This window comes from Scyliorhinus torazame, chromosome 11, assembly GCF_047496885.1.
Source record: "Scyliorhinus torazame isolate Kashiwa2021f chromosome 11, sScyTor2.1, whole genome shotgun sequence".
Taxonomy (NCBI): Eukaryota; Metazoa; Chordata; class Chondrichthyes; order Carcharhiniformes; family Scyliorhinidae; genus Scyliorhinus; species Scyliorhinus torazame.
The window spans coordinates 89,647,886-89,667,858 of NC_092717.1; the positions used below are offsets into that span (position 1 = coordinate 89,647,886).

Genomic DNA, 19,973 nt, shown 5'->3' on the forward strand with positions numbered 1-19,973 from the left:
TTTATAAAATATTGGAGAAATTAAATTTGGAAATTCCTCATTCACTGCTTGCCTTGAAATAAAATTAAAAATGCTGGAAAATCCTAGCCGGGCTGGCAGGATCTGCGGTCTGGCAGGATCTGCGGTCTGGCAGGATCTGCGGTCTGGCAGGATCCCTGCGGCCTGGCAGGATCCCTGCGGCCTGGCAGGATCCCTGCGGCCTGGCAGGATCCCTGCGGTCTGGCAGGATCTGCGGTCTGGCAGGATCTGCGGTCTGGCAGGATCTGCGGTCTGGCAGGATCCCTGCGGTCTGGCAGGATCCCTGCGGCCTGGCAGGATCCCTGCGGCCTGGCAGGATCCCTGCGGTCTGGCAGGATCTGCGGTCTGGCAGGATCCCTGCGGTCTGGCAGGATCCCTGCGGTCTGGCAGGATCCCTGCGGTCTGGCAGGATCCCTGCGGTCTGGCAGGATCTGCGGTCTGGCAGAGAGAGAGAGAGAAACCAAGTTAACAATTCGAGTCCGTGTGACTCTTCAGAGCAGAACTTTGAAATTGTTGAGTTGTGCTAATGTGTCGCAAGTGTATAGATTCCTGGTCTTCACCAGAATTAGATTCGCAGAGAGGGACAGACCTTTTGATAAATGTATGATGCTTTAAATATATTTCTGTGAAAGCAGTCATCTCCAGTCATCGTCGTGGCACAAATGGGACATTCGGGGTTGTTACAGAGACTAGATGATCACAGCATTTCAAAATTGTTCAGATACTTGGTATAGTCATCAGTGCAGCAGAAAGCTCACAGGCAGAAGAAATGAGGATGAATACATTTTTGGCAGATCTGGCAGATGACAGGATTGGAGGAATAATAGATGAATGAATCCTCCTGGGGAACAGGTGTTTCAGATCTAATTCAAAATATAATTATGCTGTAAACTGTCCAAAGTGGAAGGATTTTTGAAGCAATGCATGGCACGAAGCTTGGAAGTTAAAGATGATCATATTGATCGGTCGGAGGGGATTATACTGGTCACGAGGTTTTGTCAGGGAATGTCATGGAATTATTTTAATTGCACTGTGTTGGACAGTGGTTACATGTCAACAGTATGTGTAATAGATTGGTTAAAATGTTACTTGGGTTCAGTCAGTGGTAAGCATAGTTCACTGAGTAGTAAGATCAGGGAATATTCATGATTTATTTGTTTCGGGTTCAGGGATAACAATACATTGAGGTTAGAAAAGTGTGGTGATTGCATACACAATAGCAAGGATAAGCCACTTTATTGTGGTATCTAATGAGATACTCTTACTGCTGAGCAAGCCTTCTATGAAAAAGGATATGGAACATGAGAAAGCAATAATCATTGGAAAGTTAGTAGATATGTAATTTACCTAATCGGGACATTGTTGCATCTCCTTAACAAAACCTAGCTTCTAATCAGAACGTTAAAGAAGAATTAAAAGCATCAGTCGATAGGAGTTTCAAAGAAAAAAAACTAGTCTTCAATTTACACCTAGAATCATAGAATCACTACAGTGCAGAAGGAGGCCATTCAGCCCTTGGAAGTCTGCACCGACCCTCCGAAAGAGCACCCTACCCTTGTTCATTAAAAATCATACTGAAGGAAGCAGAGGTGATTGATGTTAAGTACACAAAGCACATTGAATGTGATATGTGTCAAAGTGTGGGTCGCGAGCCGTGGATTGGTCGCAGGCTGGGGGGTCACAGAGCATTTGCATAATTTCCGCAGTGGACCCAATTACCGGAGAAGCGTCCAGTGGCCGCTACCTGCTTTTACATTGAGAATGGCACCTGCTGCAGTCTTTTAAATGAAAATAAATTGGGCTGTGTGCAGTCTACCGGCCAGAAGTGGCAGCAGAGAGGAGGTCACGCGTCCTGCATGTGCAGTTTACATCAAGCGTCCTCCATGTACGTGCTTTTGCGCCAAATCACAGAGCAGAGCTGCTTCCATTTTCTAGCTGCTGGCAAGAGGATTGTGAAGATGGATCATTTTCTTAAAAGTAAGAGACCGGGCAGTGGATAGCACTGGGACTATGGCACTGAGGACCTGGGTTCGAATCCCAGCCCTGGGTCACTGTCCATGTTGAGTTTGCACATTCTCCCCGTGTCTGCGTGGGTTTCACCCCCACAATCCAAAGATGTGCAGGTTAGATGGATTGGCTATGCTAAATTGCCCCTTAATTGAAAAAAATAATAATTGGGTACTCTAAATTTAACGGCCAGAGACTCAATAGGCAGTGTATCTACTGGAGTTCTTACTAGAATCTGCTAGAGAGAGCTGCTCAGTAGAGTCCAGAGTAGGACAGAGCAGTGCTAGTGTTAACTGTGTACAGAGCCCCAGGGCCTCTGGTTATCAGCCTACTAAGAAGAAACTTAACTCGGGAACAAAGCAGTATAAACTTGATTTCTTGAGGTATAATTTTGTCAATTGTGCCAATGCAAATAAGGATGCAAAGCCCATGTGTGTTATATGCACGGAAGTACTGGCAGATGAGAGAACTTTCAGATTTTGGAAGAGAAGTGGTTGGTGAAAAATTCCTTTTGCGGATGAGACTCCAGTGTCGGTTATTAACAAATTAAAAGACTACGCTGCTATACCTGACCTGTGATACTGATAGAAATTGCTGTTATTTGGGAACTAAGAAGGGGTAACGCATATCCAGGGTTCCGAATAGAGTACAGAGATGCATCAGATACCACACTAAAAACACAGCAAATATATTTGAGACTGTCAGCATTCTGGAGTAGCATCTCTCAGGAGTTATTCAATGCTGAGTAAAAAGGGCATTTTGTTGCAATTGCCCTTCACGACGACCTATATGGACTTTTCATTTTCATAAAGGTGAAGACTGCATAAAGGAACTGGCTGAAGTCGGCACCTGATATGCACATTGCTCTCTCCTCCTCTGAACCTGATTCAAGTGAGATCATGAGGATCAAGCAGGCTCCCCTTTTGTATTAAAGGGAAGCAAACGTGGCGTGGGTCACAAAGGTCGGCCGGTTAGCAAAAGTGGGTCCCAGAAAAAAGTTTATAAAACACCGATATATGCAATATATGCAAAAAGTATTTGAGATCCATTATAGATCTATTGAGGCCTACAGTCACAATCTGTTTCTTTTTATTTATTATTTTGTGGGGTGTGGGTGTCACTGGCAAGGACAGCATTTGTTGCCCGTCCCTAATTACCTTTAAACTGCTTGCCAGGCCATTTCAGCGGGCTGATAAGAGTAACCAACATTGCTCTGGGATCACATGTTGGCCAGATCAGATAAGCATGGCACATTTCCTTCTGTTGTAAAGTTGTAAGTTGCCTCATGAAGAGGTCTAAAGACTTGAATGTTTGAACAAAAACTGTTTATTGATAACACATAACTACATACATATGTATGTATTGGATACAATGACTTCTTACCAGACTAACTGCTACATTTTACTACTCCCATGTAACTCAATCACAATTTGGGTGGTTTCTCCAGTCCTACATTTACGCTTACAGTCCCGAACACAATACTAAACCTCCCCGAAAGGACATCAGTGAACCAGATGGGTTTTTACAACAATTGATGATAGTTGCCATGGTCACCAGTACTGAGACTCGCTTTCAAATGTATTAATTGAATTGTAACTTAGCCAGCCATGGTGGGATTTGAAACAGTTTCCCCAGAGCATGATTCTGGACCTTTTGTATTACAAGTTTAGTGACATTGACACTGCACACCGCCACCCTGTCTCCGTATTGTAAGTCTCCCATTATAAAGTAGTGGTTAAAGACAAACTAGGTGATTATAGATAAACTCATAGTAAAATGGAGGGGATGGAATTGGGAGCACCGACTAAATCCCCTGACTGACAATGGAGGGGCGAGTTTGCCAGTGGTGAGTTTACAGGTGAGTGAAAATACAAAAATTATAGTTATGAACACTGCAGCTGAAAGTCATTTCAGGAATGGACTCTGAAAAGAAATCGCAGTGATCAATGAGATGCTCCATCGGTTCTTAGTTTGCGATTTGTTTGGTCAACTAACACCTGTGCTAGCGGGGCAAGTCCATACAAATAATTCTCTTCAAATGGTTGGGGGCCATAGTTTGTATCAGTTGGTCTGTGGGAGGGATCCCGAAATACCTTGAGTGCTGTGTGATCCCCTGATCCTAGAAAGAGCTACAATTTGTTCCACTCTTTCTGCGCACTTGAATGCCCTATGTGCAGGAAGAGGGGCATTCACCAAGGCAGAAGCCTCCAGAGGCAGTTCAGTGATCTTTATGCCATTATATAAGACTTTCCAAGATACATTTTAATTCTCAGGATTTAGTAAATTATAAGAGAGAGGGTCAGAAAGAGTGGGAAGGTCCGGGTAAGGTGATAGGGCATGATGGGAAGGCAGTGGTTCTCCAACATGGTGGTCAAACTATTGAGATCCATTCATTTTGGTTAATCATTATAAACTTTCAGAATATGAGCAGTGAACAGAAGGTAATGAGGTACCCTGTGCCTCATACTCATATGTTCAACAGCTATAAGGAACAGAATATGGTAGATAAGGGTCTGGATGACAGTAGACAAAGGGATACCGATGCACAGACCAGGGCTCTCATATCTAAAGGACAACTGCCTAAGTCGGTACAGGGTGACATACATATCAGATAGGTCCAATGAATGGAGAGATGCAATTATTGTCGGGGGAGTAGGGAAAGTCAAAGGTAAATTCAAACATTGTCTAAATGTCCAAGATGATGGCCAAAGAGGTAATATCGATGAACTGCCAAAAGAGGTGAAACAGTGGAAAGCAAGAAAATGCAGTGCAGGTTTGTGTGTTGGAAGTAGGGATGATTCTGGCGCTAGAAAGATCACAAAGGGGTAACAGAACCTCTGACCATGGGAGGGAGACACTTAATAGCAATAGTCTAGAAAGAGATTGAAGGGAAAGTCGAAACTGTGGCTTGATTAGGCTATGTGAAAGAACAAGGATCACAGAACAATCTAGGAAAACTACGAGAAGGAGAAACCCTTATGATTGGGATTTTGGTAGTTGCAAACAAATTAAGAAGGCATTTTAATAAGAGAGGATAAATGAAAGGAATTGGATAGTTGGAAGGAATTTGGGTCTGCTCTGAAATGCCAGATAGGGGACAGTCAACCTTGACACAGATGGATATATATGGAGAAAAATACCCTGAGCATGAACATATAAGGCCAAGGTGAGATTAGTGTCTCAGTGTTGGGAAGAGAGATTTGGAGATCAAGATATTAGAGTGGCCTCCCTCATAGCAGCAAAAGTAACCGTGAGAATTTTGTTAGTGTGTTGGCCACATATTTGTGGGAATGTAGGTCGATCGATACAAAAGCTGCATTTTTGCAGTGTGAAAAATTTCAAACAGTTGTTTTGAAACCACCTAAAGAAGCGGATGATGTAAAAGGATGGCTGGAAATTAATCAAATATGTTTATGGATTGAATGAGGTATCAAAGGTATGCTATTTTTCGGTTAGGTCTGTCTTGCTTGAAAGTAGGCTGCACTCAACCGAAAGCAGATTCAGCATTGTTCTACTAGCATGACAAAGAGAAACTTTTGGGCAACTTTGCATGTCGATGATTTTATATGGGGTGGTTCTGAAGGATTTGAGCAACTTGTTATAGCTATGATCAAAGAAGAATTAAGTTTGGAAGTCAGGCTTCAAGAGTCTTTAAATATAAAGGCGTAGACGTAATCAGAATAAATCGGCGGTAACCTTGAATCAATAATTATATCCAGAAAGTGCTTCATGTATCTCGATAAATCGGGCGAGGTCATCACAGAAAGATGATCTTGCATCCAAAGAAGAAACAGCAGTTAAGTTTGATTGCAGAGTGAGACTGGTTATGTGGTCAGAGACAAAGACTCCATGCTAGTTATGGCACATTGGAACTTAGTACTAGGAACAAACATGCTAAAGGCAATTGAGGAGGTTTTGAGGGCAAATAAAACATGAAATAAATTAATTTGCAGAAATGTATACTCCGGTTTACAGCCTTGGTTGGCCCAAAGGACAGAGAATTAGTCCTTTTTAGTGATGCTTCCCACGCCAATTGTTTGAATTGGTTTATAATATTCTCGGTGAGTAAAAATGGAAATTGTTATCCCTTGGCCTGGGAAGCCAATAAATAAAAACGGTGATTAAAAGTACCCTTGGCACAGAAACGCTGGCTCTGGCAGAAATGATAGAAATGCGATTGTACTCATCAAACATTTTGAGGGAAATCCTAATCAAGGGAATTCTGAGAAATGTTTGGTTATTGAACACGTATGGATAAGTGTTCTCTATGGGATCATGTACTTTGAATAAGAGTGTAACTGAGAAAAATGCACATCCAAAATTGTGCAGGTTAGGTGGTTTGGCTATGATCAATGCGTGGCGTTATAGGAATACGGCGGGGGAGTAGCCCTGGGTAGAGTGCTCTTTTGGAGGGTCAGTGCAGACTCGATGGGCAGAATGGCCTCCTGCACTGTATGGATTCTGTGAAAAGTTTAAGGGTTAATATAAAAGAAATGTTAAGAGAGGAAAGAGATCTCCAAAATGAAATGGTCGACACAAGTTACCAATTATTAGACTGTTTTACAAAAGGAGTGCTTGCTCAAAGAAATTGTTGGAGTTCCGAGAAGAGGGATGTTTTATGATGGGTTATACAAAATATTTTTTTCTCTTTTATTTGTTTTATAATTACTTGAGTGTGTTATATAGGTTTTTGTTTCAAGAATGGAAGGGTATCTCGAAGTGCTAAGTTTGTTATAATGTTCAGACACAGGTGAAGGGCATTGTTTAATTAAACACCAAGAGTACTCGTAAAGAGAGACTGCTGGGACATTGTGGTGAGAGCAGGTAGGACGTAGACACATATTATGCTGAATTCTGCACAAACAAATTTATTAGCAAAAAAAGTATAAGTGTTTTGTTTCATACTTCACCTGGCTTGGGATTGATTTAACAGAATGCTTCCAGTCGGGTAGGCAAGTTAAACTCCAACCCATTGTCTTCGTATTTGTACCAAAACTACAATTTGCAGAACAGATTAAAATCCTCCCTGCCACATTGAATATTTAAAGCCAGTGAAACATAGTGAGAAAAGTGACACATGCAGATGACACATTTTGATCGTGGAATGTAAATGTAGACAGTGAAGTAGAGCTGAGCTAAACCAACGCTTTGTAAGAGTCTGAACTTGGGTAAGCTTATATTTGAATTTCTTTTCTGGTTTTTATTTTCAGTGGAAACTTGGAACTGAGTCAACTTTTCAGTTTGTCATGGAAGCTGAATGTAGAGAGTAATGATTTGAATGCTTTTGAGATTTGCCTGAATTTCATTTGGCTTGGATTTGATGTAAAGCTGTTCACTCGTGCATAATACAAGTACACTTCTGATGTATTTTATCAGTTTTATTTAATACAAATGCTATTGAAAAATTATTGGAGTGAAATTGCTCTATTTCTGTTCTTGACTTATGTTTTATGTATTAACTAGAACAACGTTCTTTCAGAAATCAATGTTTTGCATTAATATTCCTTTTTAAAAGATTTTGGGTTATATTTTGCTGCTGCTTTGCTGACAAATTTCATCAGCATCACAAATGGTGATTTATATATGTGTATTTTTATATATGAGGCATGTAAAACATGTGTCAGATTCCTTTTTTGTATTAAAAGAGCACATTGTGGTTTTAGTAAACCACTGGATTGGGGTAAATCTGACAATATCATCGTTAAATTTTTACTTCAGAGGTTACCTGGGTCTCAGTTCTGGCACCTAAATGATGCATAAAAATAATGCAATGCCAAATTGAGGTGGAATGATTTTATCATTAAAATGTACAGTATTGTAATTCTTGAAACTGAGGAATGTGACCAAACTTTGAAGTTTTGATTTGATTGAGCTCAAAGTGGATTTGTGATTTTGTTTGCACAATACTTTACATTTTCTACTATTATTGTTTTTCTGATCTCCACAAATTGGGTTCTTCTAAGGGAGGCAGGCATATCATCTATTTTACATTTTATGGTCACAGAGGAGTCAGGTACGAGAGTATAACAAAAATTATTTATTGTTAAAGCAAACTATTTACAGGTCACAATCCAAGGGTCAGCCGGGGCTTCCCTGCCTAGGCTCCTCTCTGGGTCGACTTCTGTGTCCGTTATCAATTATCCTAATCAATGGTCTTATGGGACTTGTGGATGTCCCCATACAGGAAGTCTCCTCGGTTCTTACCCATTCTGCACCTGGCTAATTGATCCCACCCCCCGAGTACTCTTTCTGCGTTATCTGCCCAAAGGTAGAATAGGAGGTTTGGAAGGGCCCGGTCCCCATATTCCTTCTCCTCTGTAAGACCATAAGACATAGGAGCAGAAATAGGCCACTTGGTCCATCGAGTCTGCTCTGTCATTAAATCATGTCTGATATTTTTCTCATCCCCATTCTCCTGCCTTCTCCCCATAACCCCTGATCCCCTTATTAATCAATAACCTATCTATCTCTGTCTTAAAGACACTCAGTGATTTGGCCTCCACAGCCTTCTGCGGCAAAGAGTTCCACAGATTCAACACGCTCTGGCTGAAGAAATTCCTCCCCATCTCTGTTTTAAAGGATCATCCCTTTAGTCTGAGATGGTGTCGTTTGGTTCTAGTTTTTCCCACAAGTGGAAACATCCTCTCCACGTCTACTCTATCCAGGCCTCGCAGTATCCTGTAAGTTTCAATAAGATCCCCCCCCTTCATCCTTCAGTAGGATGCTCTTACGAATCCTAGGGTTGTTCTCTTCACTCACTCTCACACTTACTCACACTCACACTCACTCACTTACTCTCACGCACTCTCGCACTCACTCATTTACTCGCACTCACTCACTTTCTCTCACTCTCTCACTGTCCACTCTCTCTCTCTCTCTCTCTCTCTGATTATCTGCACTCCCCCCTCCAGGGAGAGTGGGAGCGAGTCACACCTCTGCAAGCCCCTCCACTGGTTCCAGCTATGAATCCGTGTGGGCTGTTAGGATCCCCAGGTCTCATAATTTGGTTTGGGCCAGCTTACGGCAACTTCCCAGTTCTGATTCCCCACCCCGTCATGGTGAAGATTCTGCCCTTGCTCAGGTTGAGTTTTTAATCTGAGAAGACTCCAAAGTCCCTTAGGAGTTCCATTATTCCTCCCATGCTGGCTCGGGGGTTTGAGACGTAGGAACAAGTCATCTGCATAGAGTAGGACTCTATGCTCCCTGTCTCCTCTCTGGGTGCCTCTCCACCCCTTTGCTGATCTGAGAGCAGTAGCCAGTGGCTCAATTGCCAGGGCGAATAGCAGCAGGGATAATGGGCAGCCCTGCCTCGTGCCTCTGTGCAGCTTGGAAGTGTTCAGAGAGGTGGTGCTTGTCCATACGGTTGCCATGGCAGTGCTACAGTAGTTTCATCCATGAGGTGAACCCTGGCCCAAACCCAAACCGTTCCAGTACCTCCGTACAACTGTCGAAGGCCTTATCAGCGTCTAGGGAGATGATCGCCTCTGGTGTCTCCTTCCCTGGTGGGGTCATAATCATGTTCAGCAGGTGTCTGGCGTTCGCCATTAGTTGTCTGCCCTTGACAAAGCCCGTTTCATCCTCTGCGACTGCCTCTGGCACACCGCTCTCCAGTCACTTCGCCAAGATCTTCGCCAGTACTTTGGCGTCAGTGTTTAGGAGTGAGATAGGTCTGTATTAACCTGCACTCCATTGGGGTTTTTGTCTTTTTTAGGGATCAGTGATATCGAGGCCTGTGCCAGGATGGGCGGCAGGGTCCCTCTTGATAGCAAGTCATTGAACATCTCCCACAGGTACGGGGCGAGTGTTGCCGCAAATATTTTATAAAACCCCATTGGGAATCCATCTGGACACAGTGCCTTCCCCGACTGCATGGAGCTGGTACATTCTATGACTTCCCCCAGCTCTAGTGGTGCTTCCAGTTCCTGCCTCTTTTCCTCCCCCACAGGTAGTATGACCAGCCTGTTGAGAAACTGCCTCATCTTCGAGTCTACCTCTGGGGGCTCAGAGGTGTACATCTCCTGGTAAAAGGTTGCAAAGGCCTCATTGATCTTGTCTGGTGCTTACTGTTCCTGTCCTTCACCTGTGCTTTCTCCCTCGAGGCTGCCTCCTTCTCAGCTGGTGAGCCAACAGGCGGCTGGCCTTGTCTCTGTTCATAAAAGTATCTTGCAGGAAACAATTGAACTTCACTTAGTAACTCCCAATGCTGGATTTATATTTGAGAATGACTTCCTCAAGTAACTCTTCAGTACTGGCATTCGTTTGTGCAACTCTAGGAAACGTCTTGTTCTATCTTGCTAGGGTGAGCCAAGAGTAGCTGCATAGAAACAATTAATTACATTAACACCGCAAGCTGCAACTAGCTGGCAATGACTGGGATCTTCTCCAATGACTGTGGAGTCCTCATGCAATATGGGTGGCTTAACTCGTTCTGGTTTCCTAAAATATAGATGACTGGAATAGAGAGTTGCTCGGTGTTATGCTGCTGTCGGTGGCAACATTGTCATGGATCAAAAGCACTCTGTTTGGCTGATGCTCACTGCTTTTGGCAGAATATGCACTCTGGTTTATATTTATAGATTTGAACTGGAGGTGCAGAGAAGCTAAATGTGGATGTACTGTAACCTTCCTTTTGTGAGGAATGAAGTTGTGATTTTGTGTTCTTCCATTCAGCAACAACAAAATAGAATTGGTCAGTTAGAACCCCATTCCCATTGGCAGCCATTGATGTTAATGAGTTCTGTTGCAAGAAAATTCCGTACCCATTTGATTTCCAACATTACTATTTTGCAATGGTTAAATATTGGGTTCTACAAAGAAAGAACACTAAATTATATTCCCATGATAACTGCTGTACAGTAAATACAGGGGAAGGTGGATAAGTGGATGATGGATAAAAGAATCGGACATTTTGATAGAGTGAGATGAAGTAAGTTGGGAAAGTATTATGCGGAATATAAACACCTGCACAGTCCATCTCTGTGCTGTAAAATGCTATAATAATAATTTTTGGCACAAGTAGGCTTATATTAACACAGCAATGAAGTTACTGTGAAAAGCCCCTAGTCACCACATTCCGGCGCCTGTTCGGGTACACCGAGGGAGAATTCAGAATGTGCAAATTATCTAACAGTACGTCTTTCGGGACTTGTGGGAGGAAACCGGAGCAGATACAGGGAGAACGTGCAGACTCCACACACAGTGACCCAAGCCGGGAATCGAACCTGGGACCCTGGTGCTGTAAAGCAACAGTGCTAACCACTGCTACCGCTATGTATGTTATTTAAGATTAAGTCAAAATAACAAAACCTTTCCCAGTGATTGGAGAATATTGGACTGGAGGAACAATTTAGTCATTGCACAGCTGGCCTTTTTGAATTAGCTTATTAAGCATTCTGGCTGTGATTTAGAAAATATTACAATCATTTGTGGTTTGTTTATATTACTGAACCAGTGATGGTGGGAAGGGGTGTGGGGGAGAAAGCACATATTTGAGATTGTGTTTTTGCCACTGAGGGTGTTTTTGCCTGTGAGGACAGTAATGTCACTTCAAATTATAGTTCTGAAGCCAAAACCTAGCTGGAATGGAAATCCAACTTGGTGAGTGAGAAAGTTCCTAATTTATCGTGCTGATTGGCTTTAATTCTGAAGTGGTAATAACAGCGAATCTGTCAGCACTTGCCATCATTATTCAATTGAAACTGATAGCAACTTGGGGAGACCACACGTGCAGGATTATGTGGAAATTCAGAAGCTGCTGTTATTGATTGTTTGCTTCTCCAGTATGAGTGTGCTGTTGAGCCACCCTGAGAGTGCAATCCAATAAAAATCCTATGATTGATGGGAACTTAATCTTCCACTTTTATCTCATTGGAAAAAGCATTGAAAATGTTAGGTGTTAAATAAAGTATAACTGGGGTTTTTAATGACATACCAACTTCGTGATTACTGTTGAAAGCCATCATTTTATATTTAAATGGCATCTACCTGACAATGTGGAGAATTGCCCAGATGTAACCTGTCCACAAAAAAGCAGGACAAATCCAATTTGGCCAGTTACTGCCCCATCAATCTACTCTAAATCATCAGTGAAGTGATGAAGGTGTTGTCAACAATGCCTTCAAGCAATAACCTGCTCACTGAAGCTCAGTTTGGGATCTACCAGGGGCACTCAGGAGTTCCCCAGGGTGGCGTCCTAGGTCAAATCCTCTTCAGCTGATACACCAATGATGTTCTTGCCATCACTAGGTCAGAAGTGGGGCTGTTCGCTGATAAATGTTCAGCACCATTTATGACTTCATCCACTGAAGGAGTTCATGTCCATATACAGAAAGATCTGGACACCATTCAGGCTTGGGCTGTCAAGAGGCAAATAACATTCTTGCCACACAAGCACCAGGCAATGACAATCTTCAACAAAAGAAAATCCAACCATTGCTCCTTGACATTCAATGGCATTATCATCACTGAATCCCGCACTGGGAGTTGTCATTGACCAGCAACCCCTTCATAAAACCCACATTATCCCAATTTGGGGCATACACATTTACCAACACCACTGGCACCCCTTCCAATAACCCCAGTCACAATCACATATCTCCCACCCAGATCCTTGCTTCCTTTGCACTCTCAAATCCCGTTTCATTGCTAATTAAAATCTCCCCTCCACTCGTTTTCGAATCAAAACCCAAGGGGAAAACGTGCCTGAACCATCCCTTCCTTAACCTAACCTGGTCCTTCACGTGGAGGTGCGTCTCCTGCAGAAAGACCACCCCCGCTTTCAAGCTCCTGAGGTGTGCAAACACCGGCGACCTTTTAACCGGCCCATTCAGCCCCCGGATGTTCCACGTTACCAGCCTTATCAAAAATGCTGGCCCAGTCAGTGACAACCAAACCCTATTAAAGAATTATGAAAAAAATTATGGAATCTTTCCCAGTAAATAAAAAATTCCACATTTTTCATCACTGCTCCTTGTAATACCTTGGCTGCTAATTTCCGTTCAAGAGTCTCACTTTGTAATATATTGTTTATGGACAGGAGGGGGTTTAATTTAAGCAGCACTAATTTCTCCGCTCATCACCCGTCCATTAACAGAAAGGTGTTTTTGATCTGTTTCCCCCTTTACAAGTGTATTTTCCGACCCCTCGGTTTTAGTGTGATCCAATTTTGTATTAATAATCCCATAGCGGACACCAAATAGGCTGGACTCAAAGGGTTAGTTTATTTGCACGCTCTCAAAACATGGGAAGCAGGTTGCAACATTGCCTCCTTTGCATTGATAGAATAAAAGAGGGATAGAGAAAAGAAAGAGGCCACCGTGAAAATAAATATTGTTTCATGTGGGTCCAGAGCCCAGATTGAATGTCCAATGAGGCATTCCATTACGGAGATCAGTGGGCTGATAACCAATGTGGTATAATTCATTTTTACGGTGGTGTTGTTTTCATGTGATGAGAGAGGCTCCCAGAGCCAAATTTGTCTTGTAAGCAAGGTTACAGATGTTCCAGTAAAAACAGTGTAGCTGCGGCCATGGGTTTAACCTGTAAGAGCTCTTTTTCTGTGAGGCTGCTTGAACGATGGTAAACAGCAGTCCGGGTTTGCAGCACAGCAAACTGTGGTTCCATAAGCTAGACATCCATATCATATTTCTCCACATCCTTTGACAAGCGATGTGTATCCTTTATCTGGGACTTCGTGATGGTCAACTTTCTCAGTCATCAAGAATTGGAAGGAAGGTTGTGAGTTCCTTTGTCCTAGCAGAAAGGTAGACTCTGGTTGACCAAACTGGGTTATGCGATGCAGATGGCTTTTGTATAGCACTTTTTGAATTTAGTCTGTGTAGCCGAGAGTGGAATTGTTAGTGCCTCTTCAAGGGTAACAAGATGCAGGTTTCTTCAATGCTGCCAGGTAGCCCCTTCTGTGGAGGGTCACAGACAGAACCTCACAAGGTCTTTGCCCGATTTTTTTATAATTTTAGAAAAAAGCCTTGTGATATAAATATTTTTTATATATATATTATAAATTGATATATTGATGTGTGTGCATGTACTTATATATGTAATATATATGTGCGTACATATATCATGAAAATATCCAGGATGAGGTCTTCGTCCACTCACAATTGTCAGTATGTGCTCACATTGGACGCTGTTTCATTTTGGAAGCTGTTAGCTTATTGATTATTTCGTGCCTCGCATGACCGTGTTTATTCTTTTGATAAAGTTATCTTTTGTGTGAAATGGATTGGGGTTTTCTGGAGGAGTAAATTACTATCAAAGAATAAAGAAAAGTACAGGCCCTTTGGCCCTCCAAGCCTCTGCCAATCATGATGCCTGTCTAAACTAATACCTTCTGCACTTCCAGGATCCGTATCCCTCTATTCCCACCCTATTGTATTTGTCAAGGTGCCTCTTAAATGCCATTATCGTGCCTGCTTCCACCAGCTCCCCCGGCAGCGAGTTCCAGGTACTCACCATCCTCTGTGTAAAAAAGACTTGCCTCGCACATCTCCTCTAAACCTTGCCCCTCTCACTGTAAACCTATGGCCCCTGGTAATTGATTTTCCCACTCTGGAACATTTCTTTACTGTCATATTTCATTTTCTTAGGAGATTCCCATACTTGCCATGTTTGGATTTTTCCAACATCCGTGAAACTTTGTTTCAAAATTGCGGTGTATCTCAAAATCAAGTGTTTTTGGTCTTTGATCAATCTAAGTTAAACTGTGGATCTCAGATGCACAATAGTGTGGCTCAGCTGATGTTCCTGGTTATTGTTCTGCATAAATGACGTCCCTTTTACTGCAAGAGAAAATTGTACATCCAAAGTAAGTGTAAACTAAAATAGAATATGCAGAATCTCTCATTTAGTAAGTTGTTAATTTAATTTCAACTCAAACAATTTCTATATATTCTATCCACAGTTTTAGTTTAACATTGTTGTAAATTACTGGAGTCCTATTATAGTTTATCTGTGAGTGCTATTATAGTTTATCTGTATTTATGTAAGCATATAATCCTCATTGTATCAGAATAATTCAGCAGTATGTTTAATGTATTAAAAAAGTACGATCCTTTTTTATTTGAAGAAATTGAACAGAATGAAAATAGTTTGTAATGATTCCTTCCCTTATTTCTCCATGACCTTAAAGTAAACAATTCAGGAGGAGGGATGAAAATGTCTGAAGAAAAAGGCTGGCAGGCTGTACCAATCAAAATTGAAAGAATCGATGAAGAAGCCGAATCAAGCAATACAGCTAATGTGCAGGACTTTGATATATATAGTGCCATGGAATGGAAGAATGGAGTGGGTACCTTGCCTGGCAGTAACCTAAAGGTATGCATCATTAATTTTAAGTTTTTAAGTCTTTCATTTTTGATTTTTCCAATGTAGATTTCTGGATGCAATAACTACAGCGACGATAAACTTTCCCCTTCAAAAAACATACAAAAATACAACAGTTATTCCACAAATTCAACAGTCTGTGTAACAAATATAAAAAAACAAACAATCAATGTAGATTTTGTATTTGTAGGCAAGGTTATTCAGCTAAAATCCATGATGTTGTATTTAGCAAGGAAGTCACCCCATTCAGATTTTACTGATGCTGTTGGTTTGGCCAGGGTTTGGGAAGAGTAGAGGCATCTACTGTTTGGAACGACTCTCATCAGGAAATGTGATGTCATGGTATGTCGCAATTGCCTATCTTGCATCATCCTCTCACATCCACTGTAGCTCGTCTGCAACCGCACTGTGACATCCATCAACCACCGACACCTGGGCTGACCCCTCTTTCCGCTACCCTCCACTTTGCGCTATGGTGCTGAATTAATGGCTGAAATTTTCTTTTCTAGACAACATTTTTAGAGTTATTTCTGTTCCTTCAATTTCAAGCACCTCTTCAATTGTCATATGGTCTGTATATGGAATCTTTAGCACATGTCACAGCATCCACATTTCAAACGCCTCCATTTTAGGGGCTGGTTTAGCACAGGGCTAAATAGCTGGCTTTTAAAGCAGACCAAGGCAGGCCAGCAGAGCGGGTTCAATTCCCGTACCAGCCTCCCCGAACAGGCGCCGGAATGTGGCGACTAGGGGTTTTTCACTAACTTCATTTGAAGCCTACTTGTGACAATAAGCGAATTTCATTTCATTTCTTCCACAGATTTATTTATTCTGTCTTCTGAGACACAGAGGAAAATGGATAGAATGTAACATTTTGCAAGTTTTTTTCCTTGTTAAAAGCTTTAATTTTGTTGTTAACACATCCTTTACCTTCACAAAATTACTTCTGGCTATCTCTGTCCTCCTTTTGACTTTGGCATCACCTCTGCCATCTTCAGTTATCATTTGTCTTAAATAGAAAAACTTACCGACACATTCCAGTGCACATCATCCACTTCAATCTTCATTCCAGTTTCTTCTAATGAGCTTCTGCTAAGTACCATTGGCCCATAACTTTCATGTTTTCTAGTTTTGCATTTAGGGTATATACTGGGAATCCCTCTAGGATGTTCCCATGGAAGACTTTATCCGGCAGTTGCCCAGAAATGCTAACTTCTGGACAAGTGTGCTGTGCTGGCAACCATCCGATAGAAGCGATTTAAATTGCCAACTTTGGATGGTTCTGCCAGTTTTACCCTGATAGTTACTGTAAAAGAATTAGAAGAGGAAAAAACTTCTAACTCCAGAGTAACTATTTAACACCCAGATCCAAGTGGCAAGGGACGGGGATAACCCCCCCCCCCCCCCACCCCAGGACTGACTCTCATCCCTCCTGGACTGACCCCCTCCTCCTGCCTGACTGACCCTGTTTTCCCTCCCATATTGATGCCCCTCCAACCCGGACCGACTGACGACTCTCCCAACAGAGTTATTTCCCTCACCCCACCTCTCCCGCCTGGACTGACATCCCCACCTCCTACACTGACCCCCCCCCTCCCGACCCCCCAAACACTGGGTCCGCTCCTCCTCCCCCACAAACTACCGGGCTACTACTGTAAAAAAAGGTGGAGGTTGTGGCTGACTTATCTGCGTCCCAGTTACACCAGGTCAATGCTGCCAGGGACGTGCTTCGCTGCTCCTGTCTCACCCAGACTGAGTGCAGAAGGTTGGGCGAGACAGGGGCTTAGGAATCCCAGGAATGGTAAGTCTGGCGAGAGTGGTAATCCGAATGTGAATTTCCACTCTGCCGAAGTTACGGGCATTGTTTTTGTTATTTTGATATTCATACTCGATCCATATTCTAAACTTGTGGATTTTACTTTTTCAATTATATTTTGGAAGGCCTCTTCTCATGCTGCAGGGAGTGCTGTGTTGTCATTGTCTTCACTTTCTACCCTGAATGTACATTTAGTTCTTTGATAATTTGTTCTGTACAGAGTGAATAGTTCTGGTAACAGTACAGCCTTTTCATACTCCTCTCTTCACTTGATGCAAGGATAATGGTAGGGTGAGGTATACTGCCATCCCTTCACCCTTCACCTATCTGCAATTCCTGGAAAATAAGCTTAGTAGATATAAAGTTACAGTTGAATTGAATTATTATCTAAATGATTCAAAGAGTGAGACGCCAGCAACTTTTCTGTGTTTATAACTGAAGGTGATAAGTAACTAAAATCTCATCAATATGGGTTAAACTTAAAGCTTTGTTTGTTTTCAAGTCCATTTATGTGGTTGTCTTTGAAATTGGTGGTTTGTAGGCACAGTAGCTCATCATGTCATTAAACTACCGTCGTGCATATGATGTTTATTACAATAATGTGGATTTGCACCAAAAAGGATTAGTACTAAATGTTCTTGGAGACAAGGGCCAGAGTTTCGCGTTGCTCGGATGGGCGTGCATCCGACCTGGAAGCACATACAACCGTGCGGGAAAATGATTGATATTTTGGTCGCTGGGCGCGGGCATGAAATGTACCTGCCGACAATCAGGAATCCAATTTAATATAATTAGACAGCAATTGACTGGGATTTTACATTGCCTATCTGCCCATCTGCCTTTCCAGTTGGCGGGTGGGCCGATTGCCCAGGGCGCTTTTACGTTTTTGTTCATCCTCCATCCAGGGCGGGTTGAAAGTCGCGGCTTAAATTAACAAAAGTATCTGAGTATGGTTGTGCTGCCTAGACACTCGTGGCATAGATTTTCCACTGACATTTACATTTTACAAGTCTGCTCCCTCAGACTTCCCAGCAGCGGCTCCCCCGAGGGTGCACATTGGAAGTGCCAACCCGCACTGTCCTTTTTCTGAGTCACTTCCCCCAGACGGCTGGGCCTTTCACAGAGCACGTTTCACGGTGCATGGCCATTAACTGGCCAGCCAGCTCGTCTTAACAATGCGATCTTGGACGGGAGCGGATTTCACATCCGCTCCTGCCCGTGCCGACTTCGGGCGTGACCCGCATGTAAAAGTCAGGCCAAGGTGTTCAGGAAAACATTGGGAAGAAAGAGAGATGGCAGTATAGATTGGAGAGAGAGGATATCCTAGATGGGGGAAAAACTGAATCTTGGTTAATGCTAAGAAAAAGGAGAGTTTTCATTACACTCCTGCATGGATTCTATAGTCAACCAACTACTGAGAAAGATACAGCGAAACAAATTTGCAAGGAAATGACAGAGAAGTGCAAGAACCAAAGTGTGGTTCTCATGGTTAATCATCCTAAGATAGACCATGATGGTAATATAAAGGGCAAAGAGGTGTGGGAGGAAGAGTTTGTCAAGTGTGTTGAGGAGAACTTTGTAATCAGCATGTTTGTATCCCAATAAAGAAATTTACATTTTTCTGGCAGATGAGGTGTGCAAATGGGTGCAGTACCAGTAGGGGAGCATTTAAGGGACAGCGATCATAGAATAATAAGGTATAGGTAACGATGGAAAAGAACAAGGAGCAATCCTGATCAAAAATAATTGATTGGGAGAAGACCAATTAGAATGAGGTGAGAAGATAACTCACCCAGGTAAATTGGTTTAAAAAAATCTAAAGCAAAATAACATGAATGCTGGAAATCTGAAAGAAAAACAAATTGCAGAAATACTCTGGTCAGGCTGTGCCTGCAGTGAGGGAAACAGATCAATGACCTTTCATGAGAATGAGAATCGGGAGAAGTTAGAGTGCACCAGCCAACTTAGCTGCCAGGTCCCGCCGTGTGGGACCATGCCCAATCCACGCCGGCGAACTGTCCAGAAACGGACGGCCGCTCCACCCATCAGGGGCTGGAGAATTGCCCGGGGGGGGGGGGGTGCACCGGCGTGGCATGGCGTGAAACCCGCCCCCGGCCGAAAACCAGCGCAGGAGAATACGGCAGCTGGTTTCGGAGAGGGATTCACGCCGACCTCCGGGGATTCTCCGACCCAGCGGGGGGGTGTCGGAGAATCCCGCCCAGGGAAGATTAAAGTACAGAGGAGATGGTGGTCCAGGGCTAAAGGGATTGGTAATGGGCCAAGAAGGAAAATAAGTCAAGCTGGAGGTATGAATGGCAGAATGATAAACAGCTGTCATCGGTGAGCAAAATCAAAGGAAAAACATGAGTAAAACCTGAAAACTGCAAAGAAAAAGGGAACAAAATGGTCATTGTGGTCTGAAATTGTTGGAATCCATTGTGAAATGTTAAAATCCATACGGCTGGAGGAAAGGGCAATCCTATGATTCTGTGGGGGGTGGGGGGAGCAGAAGTGAGGGAAATGGGATATACATGGACAAGAGCCCTGTTAATTACAGTGGAGAATATCCACAATTTGGCGAAAAAGGAATGCACACCAGAAGAGCTGTCCTGGAAGGTTGTATCATCAGAACAGATGTGACTGACCTTGAAGAATTAGGAGAATGGATAGGAGTTCTTACATGCAGCAGACTGTAAGGAATTGTAATAAATGTAGTTTGGCTATGTTACCTATCTCCAGGTCACTGGCATCTGTGGCCATTTTAAATGGCCTGAAAAGCCCAAGGGCCAAC

General features: G+C 42.8%; 1 protein-coding gene across 4 annotated transcripts in view; it reads left to right on the top strand.

The window, feature by feature from the left end:
* The window catches only part of LOC140385371 (lethal(3)malignant brain tumor-like protein 4), a 555,015-nt gene that overhangs the window by 32,172 nt on the left and 502,870 nt on the right, over window positions 1–19,973 (top strand). For all 4 annotated transcript variants that reach the window (XR_011933346.1, XM_072467457.1, XM_072467455.1 and 1 more), the window contains one exon: window positions 15,173–15,357. Coding sequence is in view for 3 of the 4 variants with exons in the window: in XM_072467457.1 (XP_072323558.1) it covers window positions 15,173–15,357 (185 nt within the window). In the remaining variant the exon portion in view is untranslated. The remainder of the gene's footprint in view (window positions 1–15,172; window positions 15,358–19,973) is intronic.